The sequence below is a fragment of the Hyposmocoma kahamanoa genome, unplaced genomic scaffold (assembly GCF_003589595.1).
Source record: "Hyposmocoma kahamanoa isolate Upper Pololo Valley unplaced genomic scaffold, ASM358959v1 76, whole genome shotgun sequence".
Taxonomy (NCBI): domain Eukaryota; kingdom Metazoa; phylum Arthropoda; class Insecta; order Lepidoptera; family Cosmopterigidae; genus Hyposmocoma; species Hyposmocoma kahamanoa.
In genome coordinates, this window is record NW_020653900.1 from 2,531,225 (window position 1) to 2,556,057 (window position 24,833).

Consider the following 24,833-nt stretch of genomic DNA (forward strand, 5'->3'; position numbering starts at 1 on the left):
TAATAGCATGGGAGAAAGATGCCTTCTGAACAGGAGACTACTCTTCCAAGTTCTAGAACAGACGAGAATAATTGTGTCTTTCCGAAACACGTGTAGTTAGATATTCTTTCTTTTTGCCATTCAATTGACGGCTACACGGCTTTCAAACTAGTTTTTCCTGACGCACGTATTGCATTATAAGTGACATTCCAAAGGTCTGCATAAATCAGGGCATAAAAGACAGGACAGAAGAACGCGTCATAGCATTCTTTATCCCTTTTTTCTTGATACCAAGTTTAACTGCCTCCGTGGCCGAACGGTTACCATACCGGACTGCCACGCAGAAGTCCCCGGGTTCGATTCCCGGGCCGGGAGAAATATTTGTATGGCCTACATTTATTTCTCTCGTGAGTTTGGGTGTAATTTGTGATTGTCTATGTATGTGTCCATGGCACTCGCGACACAGGGTTTCCCTAGTGCGGGGCTATGTTGAGTGTGTGCGTTAATAACCAAGTGACCGGACAAACACGTCGTGCGCTTGGTGATAAGCGATACGCCTGTCCATAACAGTTGCTGTGCCACTTCGAGAATTAAATCTCAAAGATCTGAGAGACGCTGCCACTGCGCCCGTCACCCTGAGACATAAGTTGACAAGTCCCATGTACCTGTAATTTCACTAACACCCTTCAAAACCGGAACGCAGTAATGGGAGCATTACTGTTTGGTGGCAGAAATAGGTAAGATGGCAGTACTTCCCTGGACGAACTCTTTCACAAAAAGTTTTAAAAACCTTTATTTATTTATTTAATAGTTTATTGCACAGGAAAATACAATTCACATTAAGTAAAAAGGAAAACCCAAACAAATAGTAGTTACTACTTATTTCTATAAAAAAATTCTTCCTGGAGACCGAAGTACACAATAATGCCCTTACCTACTTAATATAAATAAATTACCTATCCTTGCTTGACGGCGAAAGAAAACTACAAATTCTGCATTTCGGAAGTTTCTTAAAAGTCTTCGAATGCAAATGTTTTTCTGGACTAAAAAAGTCAATATTCAACTGGGACGTCTGTGAGTTGCTGGAGTATATAAGACAGAACAAACAGTTGTAATAATTTTAACATCCTTCTACTTCAATTAAATCATGTTTCATAATCAAATAATTTTCGTATTCTGTATTTCTGTAATTGAGGAAATAAATAATTGTTATATTATTATTAAGCACTTAAGGTTGAGGTTTAGTAATTGATAATTTATGTTTTAAATAGCTTTGTATTATGATTACGTCATATATTTATTTTATGTGACAGTGGAATACTGTGGTCATTGCCTGCCCTGATGGAAAAGGTATATACAGGGTGAAATTGTTAGGTGTGCCCTCCGTAAATAAAAAAAAATAAGAGATATGAAAAATCTTTAAACTGATGTCGGAAGCACGTTACATGTACATACGTACGTTACATGGATAACTTTTTTTAAATAAAACTAGAAATATCCAAAAATTTTAATGTCATACATTTAATAAAGGGCTTTAGTTTCGTACAATATTTTGCACTTGCTTAAAAATGAACATCACTTTGTTTTTATTACTTTATTTATAGCAGTTTGGTCATCTGTAAACTTATTGTTACCTCTTGAAGTAAGTCAAATGCTCAATTATTTTCAATAAAAAATAAATAAATAAATAAAGCCTCTCCACTAATATCATTATGAAATGTATGGGAACGTTTAATGTTAAAGTTTTGTATATTCCTAGTTTTATTTTTAAAAGTTGTTGATGTCGTTTTATTAGGCAACGTACTTTCGACATTAATTTAAAGGTTTTTGATCTAACTTATTTTTACGGAATATTCGCCAGGGCACACTTAGCGATTACACCCTGTATAGCCATGCATGTTCCCTCGTAACCTTAGCTATGGTATTCCAAATAGTTCTGTCAAATCGAAGGAATTTTTCTTTATGTTCGGTCTTTATATTAATAACTAGTGGAGGAATTTCATAAAAATTAAATTAATATCATGATAATAAAACAACATAATATTCATTATACAATCAAAATTACGATTCAACGATTATGATTCGACGTTTACTTAAACATATATTATCTATAATTGATTCAATTAATATTCTCGCAGGTGAAGATCTGGTTTCAAAACCGACGAGCAAAAGCGAAACGATTACAAGAAGCCGAAATCGAAAAGCTGCGATTGTCAGCGCGACCTTTGCTGCCACCTTCCTTCGCCCTTTTCGGGGGAGGAGGGGCGCCTCCCCTCTTCGCGGCTATGGCAGCTGCGACAAGGCCACAATTAAGCTTCCTCGGCGGCCCTCCGAGTCACCAGCATGCAATTAACATGAATATATTGAACTCTCTTCAACCGCATTGACGATTGGAAAACGCGCAACTGATCCACCGCCGTCTTAATCAGGACTATCTACACACTAGAAGTTGTAAGGTAAAGATGTCAAAATATTGAACTATCCAATGAAAGATCAGTATCATGATGTTATTGACAGTAAACATCGCATTCGCCCTCTAGTGACTTTCTCATTGGTACTTCCCAACTGTAAGTGCGCCCCTTTCCAATTTCAAATTTAAAAAAACTTTTTATAAAGTGTCAGTGAAGTGATATAAAAACTTTTTAAAAACAAAGAATGTGTTCGAATTTTTAAATTTAAATATCGTAAGTGCAAAGAACTATGTAGTTGATGTGTTTAGTGTAATGTATAGTAGGGTACACAATTATTACTACACGACACAAACAGTTTTCGTATTTTTTTTGTTTTACAATGCCATGCAATAAAATATATCTTAATATTTAGTATTTTTAAATGTATTACAAAAAGAATGTATCATAAATGTGTGCAATTTCGGACTATTAACTTATTTTAAGTCTCTCCGGGTACTTTTTTTTAACGGTGTAGGTTACACTTGTTACTCACTTTAATTGTTTAACAGTAACTTAAAACGTTGTCTTTAATGATAACACCTGATTCTTCCGCATATACAAATATAAAATGTACAAAAATTATTTAGACAACACAATATACTTAAGTTTTTTATCATTTAAAAAGTTTTAGAAACTTCCGGAATTTAACTCCAGGTAGATCAGGCGTTCTTATTTTGGCAACAGTATACAGAACTGATGAAAGCTCCCTGTTTTAGGGCGCTTTCAAACTAGACGCTTGTGGAAGCTCGCTGCAGCTGCGCTATTATTAATTTTCATACAATATTTAGAAGCGCAGTTGCAGCGCCACAGACGTGACGCGCGCGCGCCACTTTTGCAGTCACAATTATACTAAACTCAAACTAGGATGATCCCTGTAACGTTTCATTTGAAGTTTGTCATAGGGATGAGGTAAAGTCGATAGATTTTTAGTGCAATTGATTATTAAAGCAAAAGTTCTCCCTTATAATTTTGTTTTTCTAACATATTCTGAATGATGTATTGATGTATGAAGTCTTTGTATTATATTAAAGGCATGAAATAAACAACTATAATCCAAATGCAATTTTAATAGATAGTTTATATGTACATTTAAAAAAACATTTATTATATTATTAACGTACAGGTTTCAAAAATAAGTTATAACACTAACATGTCATTTCAATTTATACGTTAAGAATAAATACACGCACTATACATTTATTAATTAAATCATCGAAAGCTTTTTATCGGTACACCTCTTGCGCAATGAAGTAACCTTGACACGTTGGCGTAAAAAATTAAGGAATTTTTGAAAAAAAAAATGTTTTTCCGCTCATTTCTTACAAATGAATTTGCTGTTATTTTTACTTTAATTTTATGTATTTACTTAGCGATTCATTTAAAAGCGAGGCTTTTAAAAACAGTTTATTTAACATGAAAATTAGTGCACGTCGTTACAAAATTATATTTTGTAGATTTTTATGAACTGTCACAGGGATGAACTAAAAAATAATAAAGCGCTACAGATGCGGGGTTGCCGCGTCACTGCAGCGCTTCTACAAGCGTCTTGTTTGGAGGTACCTTAAGTCCATAAGAGAAAACGAGAATAGAAATTGTAAACTGAATTGCAAATTTTCCATCTGTTGCAATCGTCTATTACGATAACCATCATTGCCGTTTATTTACACATTTATACTTGTTAGTTTGCATTTCCATAATAATCTACTTCCATTAAACTTACTTTGATGTTATGTATTTGTGTCAATTTTACGACTCCTTTATACTAATATTTTGTGTCCATTCACACATACTAAACTAAATTAAGTTTCAATGACATATGTCTGTTTTTTATAAATAAGAAAAGAACCTTAGAATAATAACGCATAGAATGATAGTTTCATATCAAACAAACTGTCACAAGTGAGGCAAAAATCAAATTCATGTAGGCTAGTTTTAGTAGTAAATTAATTTTCGGTTTTAGTGAATATTTATATAAAAATACAAGTTGAAACGCATTACTTCCTTGTAGAGTGTGATGTTAGTATCTATTTTATGTTTGTCTGACGTATTTTTACACTCATTTACCGCACATTTCGTCATTTTTAGCTAAAATTCTTGATCTGTTCGCGGTGCAAGTTGACCTTGAGCACTGAAGGCCCACCCGGTCGTGTAGGCCCATTGGGCGCGCTTCAATTTGCCTCACTTAGCGTGTGCGGACTAGGATTCTATGCGTTATTATTCTAAGAAAAGAACTTGAAGATTTAAATTTGGAGCGTAACAATTTGACAGCTCCTTGTTGACTCTATGAATCTATGAATATTTAATAAATCACTGCTGAAATAAATGAAATCTGTTATCGTTTTCTTATTCCTATTGATAACTAAGAGACGGACATAAAGCAATTTAATTAAGTTTAGGATAGTTACACACGGCTCCTCTTACCCGCGATGAAACGCGCGATTGCATCGTTAACGCTTGCCGTTTATAGGTGTTAACGCGCGACTGCATCGATACAAACGCGCGATTACATCGACACAAATGCGCGAGTTGCTTGCGCTTTTAAATCACAATTGTATCGATGCAGTCGCGCGTTTGCATCGCTGCTTAGAATCGCGCGTGTATGTAAAAGTAGACGATTAGCGTCTGCATCGCTACTGCGTCGCGTTTGCAAACGCATGTGTAACCGCTCTTAGTTCTATCGCTAAGAATATTGTTTTACCTTTAGAACTAACAGGGAGTGAATGTGATGACATTATTTTCGATCTATGAAATTCATTGACTTACAATTATATGGACGTCGGGTCCGCGCTAAAAAGTGTCCGCACTTGTAAGGCGCTAAAATCGTATACAGAGCGCGACACTCCGCTTTAGTCTTCATTTGTTCTACTGACAGCGCGATACTGCGATGACATTACAATTTAAATTTCGAATAGGTTGACTTGGGACATTTTTTTCGTGGTTTTTGTATTAGACCCGTCGTCCATTTATTTGTAAGTCAATGATGAAATTGCATTAAGTAGTTGTCACAAAATTGACACTTATACGTAACTTTGGCACAATTTGATAGCAAAGTCCAAAAGATCTTGTTTAATTTACTTAATTTTAACGGCTATTAGAAAAAAAAGTTTTGTAAATAGTTATTTATTGTATACGTAAGTCTAAAATAAGTTGACTTCTATAAAAGCATTAGATTTTTTAAAGGACTTCATGCGGAATGGTATGTTTTAATTGTTATCATTGTTACATTAAAAAGAACCACTGAAATATCTATGATATTGTCTCTCTCCTGACTAGCGTAATTTGCATTAGGGCAGTTTTTAAGGCCAATGATGTATTTTCTATTAAACGGTTTTGTAAGTCATGTCAAACTAGTTCTATATTTGAATTACAGTACAACTATTTTCTTAATATCTCTCGGCAATCCTCGGCTGTCGTCGACTATCTATAAATTCGCCCTTTGCGCTTGGTGCAAACCGGATGCACTCAATTGACTTGGGAGTATACGGGGTCATTTGTAACATATTAAGAACTACTCGTGACTATATTACTAACATCATAAACTACAGTTTAAAAAAAACAAAACAGTTAAAATTTGCCAAAAATAATCTTTTTAATTTTTCTTGTACTATAGAACACTTTTTAGAGCTGTGTTTAGTATGAAGGTAGTCAAGTTCAACTTCGCGACGACTCCCACCCGAAACATAGAGCGATCGATTGAAATATGAAATATTTTTGTATGAAAGTAAAATCTGACCAGTTATTAAAAGTCATGGAACAAAAGCTGTTGTTTGTGATGTTTGTATAGTCCTGCAAGGTTTTTATAGTCCTGTACAGAGTAAATACTTGTCTTCATTTAGTTTATATTTTTCTTAACTCACCTAGTGTATTGTAAAGTGTAATATTAAAGGGCAATCGTTTTACGGCTCTGTATAATTCACAAGGATATCAAAGCGAAACGACAATAAAATACGTTATTGTGAATTCAAATTATACATAATAAATCTGATTATTAGTAGACATGGAAACTTATGTAGGTGTTCTCGGAAATCCGGAGATTGTCGAAAGGTATGAAGAAAATTGTTGTACTGTATATTCATATATCAAAAAGTAGACACGCTACGATTAATCGAAATGGTCACTTTTGAAAGATGAAGATTGTAACGTCTTACTCAAATGTACCAATCAGTGAGGAGGGGGATGATACTGGCGAAGGATCAAAGTATCCAGAGCCGTAAAAACCTATTTAAAATAAAAACGGAATATCACAGATATGTTGGTAACTGTAAAAGGGGTATGAAGTAATAATGCCTATGCGTACTCTAACAGAATAAAAAAACAAAAATTGGTACAAAATCATTAAAATAATACCTCGACAATTTGAAGATATTTTTGATCTCATTTACTTTATCAAATAACTTGATTACAGATTTAAAATAAAATATACTTTATTTAACTATTCAATTTTCAAATTACGTTTCAATGTGGAATTACGTACAACTTGCACATCATAGACCATTTCACATTTAACATATTACAAATAAATTTCTCTACAAAATTTAGTTACATATTTAACCTTCTAGTATAAAGTGACGATTCGCAAAATAACATTTTTAGTAAAGTGAAAAATAGATTTAAAAAAGAACGTATGTGCAAGTACCATATCCGCCATTTTGTTGGTGCCAAATATAACTGAATCCTGTTTAAAATTAAAAAAGATATATATTCGTTTTATTTATTTATTTTATTTTTATCGTACTGTAAGACTCCAATAAGTTGAAACAAACACTTTTATTGCTGATATTTACCGCTGAGATTACAAAATTGTTACATAACAATTTGATTTTGCACATAAAGAAGATGCACGGCGCGTGTGACCGAGCACGGTAAAATTTTGCCTCAAAGTCAAAGTAAAAAATGTTTAAATCCACTTGGTCAGCTTCCCAAAAATGTTATGTTTCGATTTTCATCAATTTATGTTGATGGTTCGATATAGGTTGTGATAATTTCTTTAACTGCACTGAGCTAATAATTAAATATAGGATAATTTTTAATGAAATTTTATTCTAAAAACGACCTTATTTCCATTTCATTTCTTTGTATCAGAAAGCGGTTTGCTATCTCTCTTATTTTATTTCAATATGCTTCATTTTCGAGGTGACCTACACAAAATCATTGTTTTTAAATAGTTAACAGAATCTATATTTTTAAAGCACGTTATACAAAATTTGATAAAGTAAAAAATAATCTTCCGTATAATTTTTTTAAGCTAAAACTCATTTAAAAACCAATTTCTGTCTGGGAAAACAAATCATTTCAAAAAATTTCTGCGGCATAGCGAGCGTTTTTACTTCATACCATTTCAAAGTACGCTTAGAACTATTTGTACATGTGCTGGAAGATTTACACATACAATACTTCTTCTAACTATCGTAAGTGGAGTTAGTCAATTTTATTCCGAACGACGCATTTTCATTTCAAATCTTGAGCTGTGCTTGGGTCCATGGGTTCATTGGGTCCGGTATCCATGCTATTAAAAACTTATATTCATATAATAATAAATGTATTGGGTTGGCCAAAAAATCCTTGCGGTATCAAAATACAAGTTTAAAAACATCAAAGTTTAACCAATTACTTACTGACCATGTTGATCTACAATCTTTGCCATCTTTCGGTTAATTTCAGAATTTCCCCTTTCATAAAAGTTCCTGTCTTTACTTAAATTAATTACAACTCTAAGTATAGTTTGATGGTCTCTTCGTTATCAAAATCGTGACCATTCAAAGAATTTTGTAAAGACCGAAACAAATTAAAATCTGAAGAGACTATGTCGGACGTATATGTATATAGTTGATGACGTAACACATCCCAATCTAACTACAATAGCAGTTTTTGACGGTTTTCAGGAATTTAAAAATAAGAACTTTCCCCCCTATTCTTAAAGAGCGCGCCAAAATATTAATTTTAAAATTATCATAGCCAATATAAGTAAGTTTTTAAAATTTTTATTTTTCAGTTCAGTTCTTGCAATATTTATTTTATTGAATATCACGATTTTTTAAAATACTCAACTAGTTTGTTGTTCTCCTCTCTGGGACTGTCGGTCTCCCAATCGTATTAACGACTTTTTTGTCGTAGCGCCATCTGTGAGAAATCTATGAAAGTTTAGATTGAATAGAAAGTGAAGAAAAGCCCCGATATTTCTGCTGGTGAAAATTTAGCCAGGTCGAAGGAAGTTTTGTTTGCGTTCGATCTTTAATAATAACAAAAAAGTCTATTTTTAATAATAAAAATAAACAGCATCAACTTTTCGGCCAATCTTGGATTAGCGGCGAATCTATGCGTTTCGAAATTGCCAGATACGGATAGTTAGTAATTTGAGGGAAGATGTATGCCTATCACGCAGTCAACAACTTGTGCACGTACTAAAGTAAAATTGTTTTGTTTTTGAAACTCTTAATGTTTATTTATTTCCATGTAAATGTAAAAGAAATTTCTATAGAAATCCATTGTAAATGTTACTTTTTTAAACGAAATAATCGAACCGGAATTGTATACTACTGAATAAATTATAATTCGTTATTAGTACAAAGTTTTGTTGTTTGATTTCTCACCCTGTATTATCATGTGCACCCTGTATTTCACGCTTATACCTCTGGTCAAAGATGAAGTCCGTCCAAGTGTACCTTTAAGTAACTTTGAAGTATGACAACTTTTCAGGAGGGATGCTCAAAATTTCTACGAACAAAATTAATCGATAACTTTTTTATGCACAAATAGGAGAGTTATGAAATTTGACATATCGCACTGTTAATACAATAGTGTATTAACTCAAAAAGAGGACTTTCTCAGAATCTATGAAAAACGAATCACTCACTTCCCGCAAAAAAATCATTAAAATTTACGTGTCATAGTTTATTAAAGAGACTCAAAGGATTTCTCAAATATGCGCCCGGACACATAATTAGAGCGACCTTGCATTTTCAATATTAAATGCCCTTAGCTTAAACAAAGCTTGATTGATCAAGAACTATTACGCAACTTTGAAGCTGGTATACTAAACGTCATTTCCTTAAGACCTTATTGAAAAATTGAATTAAAAAATACCGGAGAAAACTTTTTCTTTGACGATAAATATATTTTTATATTCTAACCCTTTAAGGATAAAAATGCAAGGTGGCTAGAATTATGTGTCCGGGAGTGTTCACATTCAAAAATAAAATGGAAAAAATAATTTTATATTTTTGAATGAGGATTATTTTGACTATATATCTAACATAACGTGAGTCACATTTTGAGTTGAGTAGATATCTTTTGATTGTTTCTTACTATATTCTAACGACGGTTTCTTTGACGTGTAGAGAATGAAATTTTACTTTCCGTAATGATATATTAATAAATTTCACATATTTTGAGTTACAACACTATTAATAGCAGTGCGATATACATACTTTCTTTCAAGTGGTTTTTTTATGATACCAAGTGACGGGAAGAACAAGTCGTATACCTGCTGGAAAGCGACACGCCTGTCCATAACAGTTGCAGTGCCTCTCAGAGCTTTAAATCGCAAAGATCTGAGGGGTACCTACTGCCACTGGCCCTTCACCCTGGGTCATAATTAGACAAGTCCCATGTGCCTATCAATTTCATCCCTTCAAAACCGGTTAAAAAAATCTGTTAATAATAGCAAAACATGCGGATTAACCTTATACTAACCCTCTTTTTTTGTAAGACGTCTGTGGCCAGCAGTGGACTGTTATTGCAAATGTTAATTTTATTTAACGCTTTAGAATTTAGATGAGTTCGACAGAATCTTGTTCAATTTAACCCCGTAGAAAGAGTCCCCATTTGTAATAGCGCTAAAGTTCCAGAACTAAGAGTATTGGGATACTTGGAGTCGACATCACGGACGAAGTCCAGTTCCGGGGTCATTTGAAGAGCAAATCCAAACTGGCTTCGTGTGCTCGTTTACCACCTTCTTTATATAAAAAAAGTCATCAAGTCAAAAGTCAAGTCAAAAAGTCAGACAATGTGATGTGGGTGAAGGCAGGTCAGTTTTGCTCTATTTTTGCTGCATTGATTTTAGGATTTGACAATTGTTCGAAATTGGATATGAATTGTTCAGAATGAATTTGTTCCGGATCGAAATCACATATGATATATTTATTTATTCAAACAACCAACATTTTAATAAATCTACAACAGCACGTAACGGAATTTACTCTGGGGCACTTCCCAGGACACCCAGACCAGAAGCAATTTAGAAAAGTACATTTCCTAAATTGATCCTACCGGGAATCGAACCCGGGACCTTCTTATCCAATTCCCACAGTGCAAACCGTTGTGCCACCGAGATCATCTTAAAAGAGTGATACGCGCAATAATAATCACAAATCGCCAACACCCTGCAAAAATGAAAAATCATTACTAGCAGTATATAATTGCAGTTTTATCTATAAAGACATCCTGTATGTGCTTCCTGCCCGCTAATTGGTACCGGCAACAAAAAAACGAGCAGACTCTTTATTTCTTTTAATGCGTGATTTGTATTCTGCGTGGTGAGGAACGCAAGCCCGTTGTCTCATTAATTGCTCATTTCGTTCCAGTGTTGTTCAAAGTTTTGTTCATTGGACCTCTATTCAGGTCGTTGGTCGTAAAATACCAACAATTGTACAGGGAAATGTATACTCTAGAAATACGTGCTCCAAAGAATATTGGTAAAAGTTTCACGTTGTGCAATTAAATTTAAAATTTTGGAAGAATTATGTAATGCTTTGACGTTACGATTTTCTACAAAATTGCATAAATAAAAATTTAACAATATGTCGTATTTCTTTGTTGAAAATTGTGCCTTACACAATTTACGTAGTGTTTAAATGAGCAGTTCAAAAATGAGTTTCTAGAGCATGACGAAAATTGAGAACCACTGCCATATTTATTTACTTACCAAAATGGCGGCTTTATTACTATACGTGGCTGGTAGTTTATTGTAATTGGTCACTTTATTGGTAATGACGACTTATGTGTTAAAATGACCAGAAACGCCGGACCCTCGCTCCCTCCCTTTTGTTTATTAACACTCGAGTAATAAGTCTGCCTTTCTAAGGTCCACGCTGACTGGCTGGTCTTTCAATATGAATTGGTAATCCGTCAAGTGTGCTTGATCGGTTTATGGGTCCGGTCAGTGGATTTCTTTTGACTTTTTAACTTCTTTACTTATTGCATTGACGGGAAATAAAGAGGTTTCGTAGCAAAGGATTTAATACTGAATCAACCCGTATTAGCTTCACTTTTGGGCATGGGTTTTTTTTAATATCATACAAAGTGATGGAAATCGACACAGAACATGAACAGGAGTCCATTACAGTTACAATACCACTCAGAGCATTAAATCTCAAAGATCTAAGGGAAACTGCCACTGCGCCCGTATTTAAGTTAAAGTTTAATTAAGTCACTTTACTTCTTGGCGACAGGAATAAGTAACCTTACTTATGTTATGTTATGTTACCTTAATGACGAACTTAATGTCGAACCCAGTAATGAACCCAGGACCTCCACATCCATCGTCCATAGTGCAAATCGTTAGGCCATCGAGGTCGCCTTTTTAAACACATTTAGGATTCTTTACAGACGTCATGGTCACGACTGAGATGGTAAAGACATCACTTAGTTATGATGATAATTTTATTTCTGATTTCAAAATGGTTTTAGCCTAGAGTTAAGAGTTCCTTCTCAATAAATTGGCAGGTCATGTCGGTTCCGTCGTGGTGAGAATCATCACTTCACTTTCACTGATCTGGTTCACTGATCCCACGGCGCCAATTCAACCGGCGAGAGGTAAACCCGTGGCGGTTTTAGTGGGGTAGGCCCGCCAGTCTGGGGTGAGAGTCCCCACACGAGTCCCCACACGAGTCCACACGCCTGAGTCTCCCTGGACTCAGGGGTATCTATAAAGATTTGTAATTACTAATAACATAATAATATAATAATAACTAATTCCTAAGTTGTGTACATTTGTACACTTTACAGTAATTCCTCCTATTCAGTCGCAACTTAAAGATACTCGGGTTGTATGTGCTCGGAAACACGGTCGCAGGCAGGGAATTCAATCCTGTGTGCGCATGATAAAAGATGATGAAAAGCACTTAGTACGCCTTGAGGGAAAATCGACCAAGTAAGAATGATATCCCACCGTACCTGTGGATGTCCGACGGAAAAAGGGGGCGGGCGGGATGAGCTGGTAGAGCTCGTGAGCTCACTTACCGAAATATATTCTGTAGAAAACCAACAGACAGGCAGCTTTGCGCAGGTGGGCTAAACTATGAAGTTTAGATTAAAGTTTATCGTTGCCAATAAGTCTCCTGCTCTGCGTTCAATCGAATCAAGAGAGTCTTCTCTCGTACTCCGTCCGAAACAATTAGGTATTGTGAAATAAATAATACTCGAACAAATTAAAAGACAGTTTTAAGTATGAAGCTTCATTCGCATCACGCGTCTTTATAATTTAGGCTAGCCTTACTTATTTCACAGTAATTGTTTCGGAACTTCAGCTTTGTTACTTTTAATACCTGAATATAATTTGTTTTTCACATCAAAAATTAAAACTACTAAATGATAAAATAAAAAAGTTATAATTATTAATACAAAGATCGAACACTCAGAAAAAATTCTCAGACATCTAGCTTACCGTACCAGATGCTATACCAACTAAGCCACGGAACGAACCAGCGGACCTCACGAATTTTTCTATGTGCTTGCGTCGTATCTTTGTATATGGTTTTTTCAACGACTTTTTAGTCGTAGCGCCATCTATGAGAAATCTATGAAAGTTTTATCACCCAGTTAGATAGCTCTTTACAGTCTTTGAAAAACCAAATACAAAGATACGACGCAAGCACATAGAAAAATTCGTGAGGTCTGCTGATTCGTTCCGTGGCTTAGTCTGACACGGTAAGCTAGAAGACGTCGTCGGTTCGAATCCGGCCGGATCGAAGGAATTTCTTCTGAGTGTTCGATCTTTGTATTAATAATTATAACAAACTAGTGGAATAATTTCACAAAAAAAAAATTGTTTGTCAATTCAATAAAAATATAAAAAAGTTAGTATTAAAAATAGTAAAGTTATTTATTAACCATGCTAGGCAGAGGTCACAGGTTCGAAACTCAGGCCGGGTGAAATATTTGTATGGCCTACATTTATTTCTCTCGTGAGTTTGGTTGTAATTTGTGGTTGTCTATGTGTGTTTATGGCCCCCTCGATACATGGTTTCAATAGTGAGGGATTATGAGTGTTTGCGTTAAAAAAAATTAATTAATTAAAGGCACTATAATAATAGGAAGAAAGCAATAAAATATCTCGTCTGCTGTCATTTTGCCTGACATTGATCAACATCCTGTTCTTTGCTTGCACGTAGTTATTTTATGTGTTTTCTGTTGGTTTCCCGTGATTTTTGTGTGACTTTGATTGTTTCTGGAACAATCGAGATCTACCCGTGTCACGTCTGGGTATATAGTAATTGTAACTATCATCAACCTCGGCTATGCATAAAACTACGTAAAAAAAAATATATATGTAAAAACATATTTTATTCAACAAATTTTTGTCAAAACTTGTTTAAATATGTATTTTATTGGAGTATTATAACGTTCAAGATAAATATAATTGAACTAATTAAAATGCTAACTACAAACAACCTTGTAATGTACAGCAAACTTTTTTGTTCTTTCTGATAAAACTTGAAATCACATTCGAGGTATTATTCACTCTGAAATGACGCTATGTCTATTTTTATCTATAAATAAGAAAAACGAGTCCATAGAACAATCGTGTTCCAAAATGGTCTCCTTAAAGATATAACGATTTCCCGCGAAATATTGTCGGAAAATTAAATCTTTGAAGAAAAATTAAAATCTAAGATTTGGCAGTATGGCTAATTAGACTGAATTGTGAAATACGCACGAAGTTATACAATCACTACAGCACGTATATAATTTAATGATTTCAACGAACCAACCTTAACGTCAAAAATGCCCTACTTTCAATTTGTCATAATTAAAACATAATTAATTATAACAAATAATGACCCAGGCAACTATTATGACTCATAAATGGTGGCGATGACACGAAAAGAACATTATAATTCAAGTTAATTGGTTATCGTCCGAAATCAAATACCAAAATAACCCTTTCGCCCTAATTTGGACGCGTGGAATTTTCAACGGCAGCCATTTTGAATTTTGACCACCAAAGTAGGGAGATTTTAATCTTACAGGAAGGAACAGGTTGTTCACATCTTTGGAAAGTAAGTAAGTTAGGTAAATACAGTCAACGGCACGCTAGGCTTCAACATAAGATATCCATATGTACACTGTACTATCAAAAAGATTGAAGCTCACCCTTTCTGAAACAGATTCTAACCCCCGACGCAAAAAGAGGGGTGTTAAAGAGTTTGAAGTTTACGTGTATAACAAAATTATGTTCAGCCACAAAATGAATATTATTTATTTTACTTCCAAACATCACTGCGTCGTATTAAGGTGAATAAATACCTCGTACGTGATTTGTATGTAATTTTTCAGGACGAAGATAAAATGTGGTGTAAAATGTAATAAACGCAATAATGTTGGTAGTTAGCATTTTAATTAGTTAAATTAAACCTCTGTCAGATACTATGTTACTTTAATAATATATTAGAGCAAGAAGTTTATAGTTTTTTCTTCAATAAAAATCAGTGAAAACGAACTGTGTGGAAACGCGTATGCGAGGTTTGGTTGACAAGAACAAGGAAGACAGACTGCCGTTGCCTGCAAGCAATAAAAACCTTTAATGTTGTAAGGCGTTGACTTTGCTGATAGTATAATTTCAGTATTCAGTATTATATTTATTAGCAAACATGCAAGTACATGAGAAAGTTTACAATACATGGACTCTGTTAGTGCGTAGCTAAAAACTTACAAATGGGAAACAAGCGAAGTTATAAATAAAAATATAAATTATTCAACAAAAATAGTAAAATGTTTTAATTTAAATAATAAAACATTTAAATAAATTAATGCAAATTCGGTCGGATTCGAACCGACGTCTTCTTGCATACCGTGCCAGACTCTATACCAACTAAGCCACAAAATATATTTGTCGATTGGTACCCTCCCTAATACTAATCTTTTTTTAATAAAAAGAAACTGTTCAAAAATTTTGTAAAATTTTGTCTAGAGCACTTACTAGGTTATGCTTTGGGGCAGCCGTAATACAAGGACAACAATGACATATTTGATTATCACTAATTTCAGGCTTCTTACCACGATACGACAAATTTTTATTTTCCCGATATTTCGGAACGGTTGCACGCTTCTTGGTCACGAGTTGACTGGACGACGGCACATGACAGCTTTAAGAGCAGACATATCTATCTACCCTCTTGACAACATATTTCTTTGTCATTTGTGATGAATTTATCTTTGCGATTTAAGTCTCTGAGTAGCATTGCAACTGTTACAGACAAGCGTGTCGCTTACCATCAGACCCACGACTTGTCTTGACTTCGTCCTATCATTTGGTATGATAAAATTCGTAAATTCTTGTAATGTGTTTTTACACGTTACAAGCACGCACTTTTGTATGAGGACAGACTTTAATTTATTATAAAATCTTTGCATTCTTCCTCTCAGTTAGCCGTAAAATGGGACCCAAATCAAAAAACAATGATAATTATGAAGCTTCATTCGCATCATGTTTCTCTTTGATAGAATGGAGAACGGAAGCAGATCCCCTGTAAAGGGTGTTAAGCTTGGTTTGATTGAAAAAAAAAACAAATATACGCCACTTAGACCCAAAATCGTTTAATTTGCGATACGATAGTTCAGTTTTTATTTTCAATGTCTTTGGTCCAATATTACATAACAATAACAAGTTAGATAATCGCAAAGTAAAAGCCATTTTCGTGTTAGAACTTAAATCTTGGAAAGATGTTGTGAGGTCAACAAAGTCTATTTTATTATACTCAGTTCTTACAGGGAAACTCAATACCTACCTAATGCAGGTTGTACTATGAGATGTAGCAATAAGGCAATAATATCAACAAAAGAAGATCTTATGTTATTAGTCTGAAGATATTGGTTAAATAAATGATAAAAAAGAAATAACTAGATTTATCAACAGCGAATTCTAATTCGTTTCAGTTTGCTAAATTAAATTTTAAATCATTTGCTACCTTTGTCGATCAATTTACAGAAAGTGAGCTTCGCCCCTTACCACGGGTTTTCGTAAATATATAATAATTATTCGAAGACAGAAATGGCCATTGTAAGTATTTACAAATTGTACTGTAGAAAGATCAAGAAAAAGAATTATCCTCATGGACCCATTTTTTAATTTATTTCAAATTCTTTTTTTTAATGATATCAAGTCACTGGACGAACGATTGATTTTTTTTATATAATATCAAATGACGGGACGATCAAATTGTGCGCCTGTTGGTGAGTGACGCGCCTGTCCATAACAGTTGCAGTGTCAGTCAGAGCTTTAAATCTCAACGATCTGAGGGGCACTGCTACTGCACCAGTCAATCTGAAACACAAATTGACAAGTTCCACGTGGCTGTAATTTCACCAAAACAGTTACCCTCCTAAACCGGAACGCAAAAATGCTTACGTTACTGCTTGGCAGCAGAAACAGGTAAGGTGAGAGTACTTTCCTGGACGAACTCTTTCATAATAATAATAATAACGCACCCACTAATAGCCCCGCACTAGGGAAACCCTGTATCGCGGGTGCCATGGACGAGCACATAGACACAGAAACCCACAAATCACACCCAAACTCACGAGAGAAATAAATGTAGGCCATACAAATATTTCTCCCGGCCAGGAATTGAACCCGGGACCTCTGCGTGGCAGTCCAGCTTGGTAACAGAGGTAGTTGCAGTTTCATAAGGAGCTCTACCAGAGCAGAGACTTATTTCAAACCCAATAAGACACGTTTCTCTAAAGTCGACTCACGGTACACTCACAAAAAATTCGCTCACAAATCACTCACCCAGACACGAACCAACAGTAAGAGCCGACGGAGCCAATTTAAATTCAGTTGTAGTGGGCCTGGCCACTTAATGGCGGAGTGCCATAATAACTAATCCGACGCAACGCCCGCCGCCCGCGATTCATTTGTCAGTTATCGATGTTTGCCGATTATGATATTCGCCTTGTATGGCCGTGGTAGCAATTAAATGGAGGTAAGAATGGTGCCTGGCGGAGTTTGAACTAACGAGTAGTTTAAGTGAATACAATCCTTTAGGTATTTGCCAATATTTTTGCTGTCTCTCTTTGTCGTGACGCCAGCACGGATGCGTAAGCAAGATAGCCTTTGTTTGGAAATATTTCAGCTCGTTTTTTAATAAAAATCGAGAGAGTTTCAGGTTGTTTTTGTGCCTATGTTACTTAATATTGTAAATTACAAAACGTGACCCTTAGAGCTTTTTACTCATTCTTCTCGGGTGAATCTGCCTTACGAACGAGAAATAGTGTTTAGTCAATGTAACGATTACATAGGAAACAAAGATACCTTTCCTTTAGATTTTTAGTACCAATAATACCTTCGACTTCTTGTGAACCTGGAAGTATCGGAAGTTTCTTTCTCATTCTTCTCGTGTGAATCTGCCTTACGAATGAGAAGTTAACGTATGAAATAAAGATATCTTTCCTTTACATTTTTCAGTACCAATAATAATCTCGACTTCTTGTGAACCTAGAAGTGTCAAAAGTTTCTTACTCATTCTTCTCAGGTGAATTTGCCTTTACGAATGAGAAATAGTGTTTAGTCCATGTAACGATTACGTATGAAATAACGATATCTTTCCTTTAGATTTTTAGTACCAATAATACCTTCGACTTCTTGTGAACCTAGAAGTGTCGGAACTTTCTTACTCATTCTTCTCGGATGAATCTGCCTTACGAATGAAAAATAGAGGTAAGTCAATGTAACGATTACTTATGAAAATAAGATACTTTGCTTTAGATTTTTTGGTATCAACAATACCCTCGTTTTCTTGTGAACCTAGAAGTGTCGGAAGTTTCTTACTCATTCTTCTCAGGTGAATCTGCCTTTACGAATGAGAAATAGTGTTTAGTCAATGTAACGATTACGTATGAAATAAAGATATCTTTCCTTTAGATTTTTAGTACCAATAATACTCTCAACTTCTTGTGAACCTGGAAACGTCGAAAGTGTCCCAACAAGGTCGAAACGTGTGTTGTGGCTTCCATTGCAAGTACAAAAACTTTTTTATTTGGAACAAACACGAGTTTACGTAATAATTACTAGTTCAATAATAACTACAGGTAGTCGACAAGACTTTGGCATAGCTATTAACGCCCATCCTAATTGCAATCGTTTTTTTCCGCAAAGTGGTTAATTCCAGGCAGGCTCGTATCAACTTCAGGTGGTTAAATTTCTACTGCCTGCCGCTTCCAGTACAAATGTACAATGTAGTGATGCTCAAGAACGTCGCCTTAGGGTTAAAATCATTTAGGTATGTATTTTACATAGTTTGTTTTTAGATTTTTGTTGAAGCAAAACTTATAAACCTCTTAAGTATATTATTAAAATAATATAGCATCTGCAAGAGGTATAATTTAAGTAATTAATATGTTAACTACAAAGATTATTGCGTTCACTTATTTCACACCGCATTTTTATTTTCGTCATCGTTGATGTTTTCAAGTGATGTGATGAACAAGTTGTGCGCCTGATGATTAGCGACATAGGTATGTATGGACAGGTGTCCATAGCAGTTGCAATGCCAGTCGGTGCTTTAAATCACAAAGATCTGAGGAGCACTGCCACTGCGCCCATCACCCTGAGACATATGTTGATAAGTTCCATGTTCACAAGCGCCCTTACCCTTCAAAACCGTAATACAGTAATGCTCACATTACGGCTTGGCGTTAGAAATAGGCAAGGTGGCAGTACTTCCCTGGACGAACTCTAACACAAGGAGCTCTACTGCTACGAATTGGTTCATGCACTTAAACCCTGAATCCAGCCGACTGTGTTTATGCCAAAAATTAAAAAACATTTTTCGGGACATGAAGTAAACAAAACGAAAATAATTTTATATTTACAGATGCATTTTTCATCTGATTTGATTAGCAGCATCATTGCGAACGCTAAATCGTCTACAAAGCTTACGAGTTATGACAAAGAGTGTTAAAGGGTAAGTATAATCTGATCACCTATAAACTTCAATGTGTATACTATGATCACGATATCGGTTTCATCTACCACATAACGTTTGTTTTTGTCGCATCCGATCTCGCAATCTGAGTTTACTGTGTGACGATGCGAACTTTTTCATGGTCATCCTAACTTTTTGTCACCCATTTCTCTGGTTCCTGGCCAGTTACTTTCGAAATGTCGAATCATTCTTAAATTCTTTTGCCTCGTCATTCTCACTTCACTCTTCACTCACCAAATTCTCGAAGACAAAAGACAATGTGCATTTTGATCCATCATGTAAACTCAACCTCACGTAACTGTTTTAAAGCATTGGAAATACGTAGATATACAGGCCCTTTTGGGGTAAGTATCTGGACTGTTTGTTAATGCGTAGTAAGAGAGTGTTTTATACTGTTGTATTTGTTCTCTTTCCTTTCCTCTTGTTTAACTTTTCTTCTGACTATACAATAAACGAATGTGGACCGAAGTAATCTTTTTATTGTCGTCACACTGGCGACGGCACAACTGTAGTCATGCAAATGGATTATAGGCTTGATTATTACTTGTCAACCATACCAATGAAGACCTCATGCGTAATAGTATAATTTCGCAAGCAACATTTTTTACACCTAACTCAAATCAACCGCGCCTGAGGCGGAATTTGACAAGCGAGACAAAATATGAAAGACGATCTGCCGGCCGACATTGGCCCCTGATGTTTTAAATTAGCCCACAGGCAATGGTACTTAGCCACACCGCGAATTGGTACCTTCTACAAGTAGGGTTGCCTCCTCAGTCAGCTTATATGCTCACAGCTGGCAGATGTAAATTAACTAACAAATGTTATTAGTGTATTCTGTACAATACCTAGGTATTCTATACAATGCCAAAAACAAGTCAGGTATTGTATGAAATAAACTCTTTATACACTTTGCCGAACGTGCATTAGGCAATGTATGAAATGTCTTAAATATAGGTGCACAAAGCAATATGATAATAGGAAGTGCTTGCATATTAAGAAGAATATTTTATGCACATCTCAGATCTTTGTGACTTTTTTAATGATATCAAGTGACGGGACGAACAAGTAGTGCGCCTGATGGTAAGCGACACGCCCGTCCATAACAGTTGCAGTGGCACTCAGAGCTTTAAATCGCAAAGATCTGAGGGGCATTGCTGCTGCGCCCTTCACCCTGAGAAATAAGTTAACAAGTCTCATGTGCCTGTAACTTCACCAGCACCCTTAGGTACCCTTCAAAACCGGAACACAATAATGCTGACATTATTGTTAGGCGTCAGAAATAGGTAAGGTGGCAGTACTACTACTAAACTCTTTCATAAGGTGCTCTACTGCTACTAAAATTATTAGTATGCTAACACTACAGCGATTTAAAGCACTGAGTGGTACTGCAACTGTTTATACTCACAAAAAAAATACACATTGCTGTTAACATCCTTATACAGCTTACTAGGGCGAACATGTCAAAATAATATAGGACAGAGGATTTTGTAGGAACTCAAAAGAAAATTACAGATTGGATTAATTAGGAGGGTGTGTGATAAGTAATTACTTCTTATTTTTAAGTTGGTTTAATTTTAATATATGTTTAAACAGCATTTTGAATGTATGATAGTGAAAACGATATATATTTTTTTCCAGAAACACTTTCGGAACGACAAAAAATAAAAGATTAATAATCGTGTAAAGCTTTGCTACCCTATGATACTATTATGCTATTTTCTACATAAAAAATATCTAATACGAAATTAGATACATGAAAATAGCATCAAAATATACGTATAATAATTATGTACCTTAGTATCGTTTAAAATAATTTCTAGAAAAAAAGGAATGAAGGGTACACCATTTTTGCACTGTTGCTTGAAATAATATTATTAAAAATAAATTATAAAAACCCGCGGTGGATTGCGTCACGCGCAAACTGGCTAGCTAGCTATGCTACGTACCAAGCTTTTCCAGATCAACATAAATGAAGAGCACGTTCCAAACCAAAAATATTTTGTTAAATCCGGAGGGATGAATTCGTATTTGCCGCATTTAACACGGAGTTTGATTTTAAAAATCAATAGCAAAGCACGCATTTCTGATTCCAAAAGTCCATGTTTTCAGATACATATACATACAATTATAAATATAAATAAATATCGCGCAACCTGACACGATACGTGGTCAAAAATGCGGCCAGGAAGCTCGGCATCCTTTCATACGTGAGGCGTTACTTCACACCGGGATAGTTCCTTCAGCTGTACCAAGCACAAGTCTGGCTCTGCTACATACCAACTAATCACTTTTGTGGCAACAGTTAGTTTCGCCGAACGCGACGGGAAGTGAGCGTGCCTACAGCTCCGGTACCTATCTGGAAAATAGGGAGGTTGCTGTAGCTCACCTAAGGCACTAGCCTTACAGAGAACCGGATGAAGTCCTTGCAAACGGCCTGATCTGGGGTTGGGTCCTGATTTAGATGGTCCCTGTGCGGGCTTGCTCGCACAGGTCGTAATGCTCTTCCCGCATAAACAAGAGGTTGATGGAGAGGGGCACTATAAACAAAACTTATGTGGAAAGATATGGGACTGGTCACTTTGAATTCAATCGACAAGCGTGACAAGAAGCTTATAGGTGACTCAGATTTAGTAAATGCGAAGCTGCATAGCCTTGAACAGCGCCGTAAAGTTGCCTGCTTATCGGTATTTTTCGGCACGAATTAATTCCGCCTTCCCCTTTCCATCATTGGGGGACCAGATGTAGGCTGGGGTTCCAACCCCTTTGTTGTGGATATTCCAAGGATTCGCGTGAAGCACTCCGCTTCCACATTTATATGGCAATCTGTTATGGAGTGGAATTCCCTGCCTGCAGAATTATTCCGTGAACGGTATAACTTGGGCTTTTTTAAAGCGACATTTCATCGATTTCCATCAGGTGAGATTAATTTAAAAAAATTTAGTTTCTACATTCACCTGGCCGGGAAACGAGCCCTCGACCGCACACCAAGAAAACCGATGTGCAAGCTACTGGACCACCGAGGTCCTCAAGTTAATTTTACATAAAAGTATTATCGTACACACAGCCCTGAAGGGGGTAATCTCAGTTAGTTACTGCTAAGAGGCCATGAAAATTGTTTTACGCCTTTCCGATGTCGGTGGATCTCTTCATTTGGCGGCTAAATTGAAACCACAGCCGACGCCGGCGCAATAACTCCGATGTGATTGCTAATAACTCCCGGGGGACGTTAAAGTTTATGACGGGAAAACTTGCAATTAATGTTTATAAAAAAAATATTTTTAATTGCTACGTTTTGATTATTATACTTTTTTTTAAAGGAAATACTGGTAAATTAATCGTATACATGTAAACAGAATTTAGATTTTTTTCAGACAAGACTGCCACGGTACCCTATTCGTGAGAAAGGTACGTATCCGGGCTTACAACTCTGAGTTTTTCGGAATTTATGTATGAAATTTAATTTTGAAATTTACCATAAGCTTTTCGGGGAAGGAAAATGTCGTGATGAAACCTGCACGTCGAAATAGGATGAAATCCCCAACCCGCTTTGTGCTGGCGTGGCGGATGACATAAAACCCTCGCTTGAGAGGAGACCCATGCCGAGCTGTGGGACGTATAAATGAGTTAATGATGATGATACCAAGTTATGGAACGAACAAATCATGCGCCTAGTGATAATCGATACGCCTATCCATAACAGTAGCAGTGTTGCTCAGAGCTTTAAATCGCAAAGGTCTGAGGGGCACTGCCATTGCGCCCATCACCCTGTTAAAGTCCCATGTAACTGCAATTTCATCAGCACCCATACCCTTCAAAATCGGAATGCAGTAATACTGAACATTGCTACTTGATGGCAGAAATAAATAAGGTGGTAGTACCCTGGACGAACTCTTTCACAAGGAGCTCTACTGCTTCTAAATCATGCTATTTTTCCGAAAATTGGAATCCGTTCCTTGGTAATGTAAATTGAACCTAGATAGATACAGCTACCTACCATTTGAATATATGCCATAGTTGCCTTTTTAGATGTCAATCTACAAGGTCGAAGAATCCCAGGCGTGTTTATTTTTGTTTTCTTTATGTAAAATAGACCCCACCCAGTACTAAGCAATGACGTGGTCGACGATGTAACGCGTTTGTCTAGCAAATAACTATTCACTGTAGAATTAAAGAGCCTTAAATTGTAGCCTTCAGGAAACACGGCTAGCATTGTATAAACCTTTTCCGTACGCATTAGAACGAATGAACCAAAGCGCTTCATGAGAATAGTTGATGCGTCAATGACATAGGAATGTGAATTATTTTTATAATAAGAAGTGATGGGACGAACAAATCGTATGCCTGGTGGTAAGCGACACTGTCCCTAACAATTGCAGTGCCACTCAGAGCTTTAAATCGCAAAGAACTGAGGGGCACTGCCACTGCGCCCGACACCCTGAGACATTAGTTGACAAGTCCCATGTGCCTGTAACTTCACCAGCACCCTTACCCTTCAAAACCGGAACACAGTAATGGTACTACTAGGCGGCAGAAATAGGTAAGGTGGCAGTACTTCCCTGGACCAACTCTTTCTCAAGGAGCTCTACCACTACTAAAACTGTATATTGTAATGTACTGTATATTTTCATTGTGGTAAGGTGCTTGGTGCTCAAATCCGCTTGGGATCTATATCTACTGCAAAAGCAGAACTGGTGGATTCCGGATTGAGGAATAGGAGAGCCGACATCGTATCAAATTCCGGTGGATGGTCAGTTTGCCTGTAGTAGACCATTAATAAACAAACATAGTATAAAACAATACAAAGTTTGTTAAAATAACTTTTTTGTGATCATCAACGTATTTATACGCAGATGCAGAATCTTGAACACCGTCGTAAAGTTGTCTTCTGATCAGTATTCTACAGGATATATCACGGAGAGTGTGCGATGGAATTGCATGATTTGATTCCGCCTTCCGTTTCCATCATCCGGGGACATCGAGTACATAACCAGAAAAAGAGATGAAATGTCATTTAGTTTGTTTAAAAACTATTCTGCCATATTACCGTGACCACTGCGCTCCGAATGACCAGCCTGAATTCGAAACAATTGACGGGTGTCGTCAATTATTTCACTTCAAATCGACCAGTTTAAATTGAGCTTTGCTATAATGGGCGAAAATTCAAAAATTACATATGTAATATATTATCTTTATTAGA

General features: G+C 35.9%; 1 protein-coding gene across 2 annotated transcripts in view; it reads left to right on the forward strand.

The window, feature by feature from the left end:
* Nucleotides 1–3,482, forward strand: part of LOC113232480 (muscle segmentation homeobox-like) — a 39,348-nt gene extending 35,866 nt beyond the window's left edge. For both annotated transcript variants that reach the window (XM_026467223.1, XM_026467224.1), the window contains exon 3: nt 2,118–3,482. In XM_026467223.1, the coding sequence (XP_026323008.1) occupies nt 2,118–2,366 (249 nt within the window). In that variant the 3' untranslated portion in view covers nt 2,367–3,482. The remainder of the gene's footprint in view (nt 1–2,117) is intronic.
* Nucleotides 3,483–24,833: the final 21,351 nt, after the last annotated feature.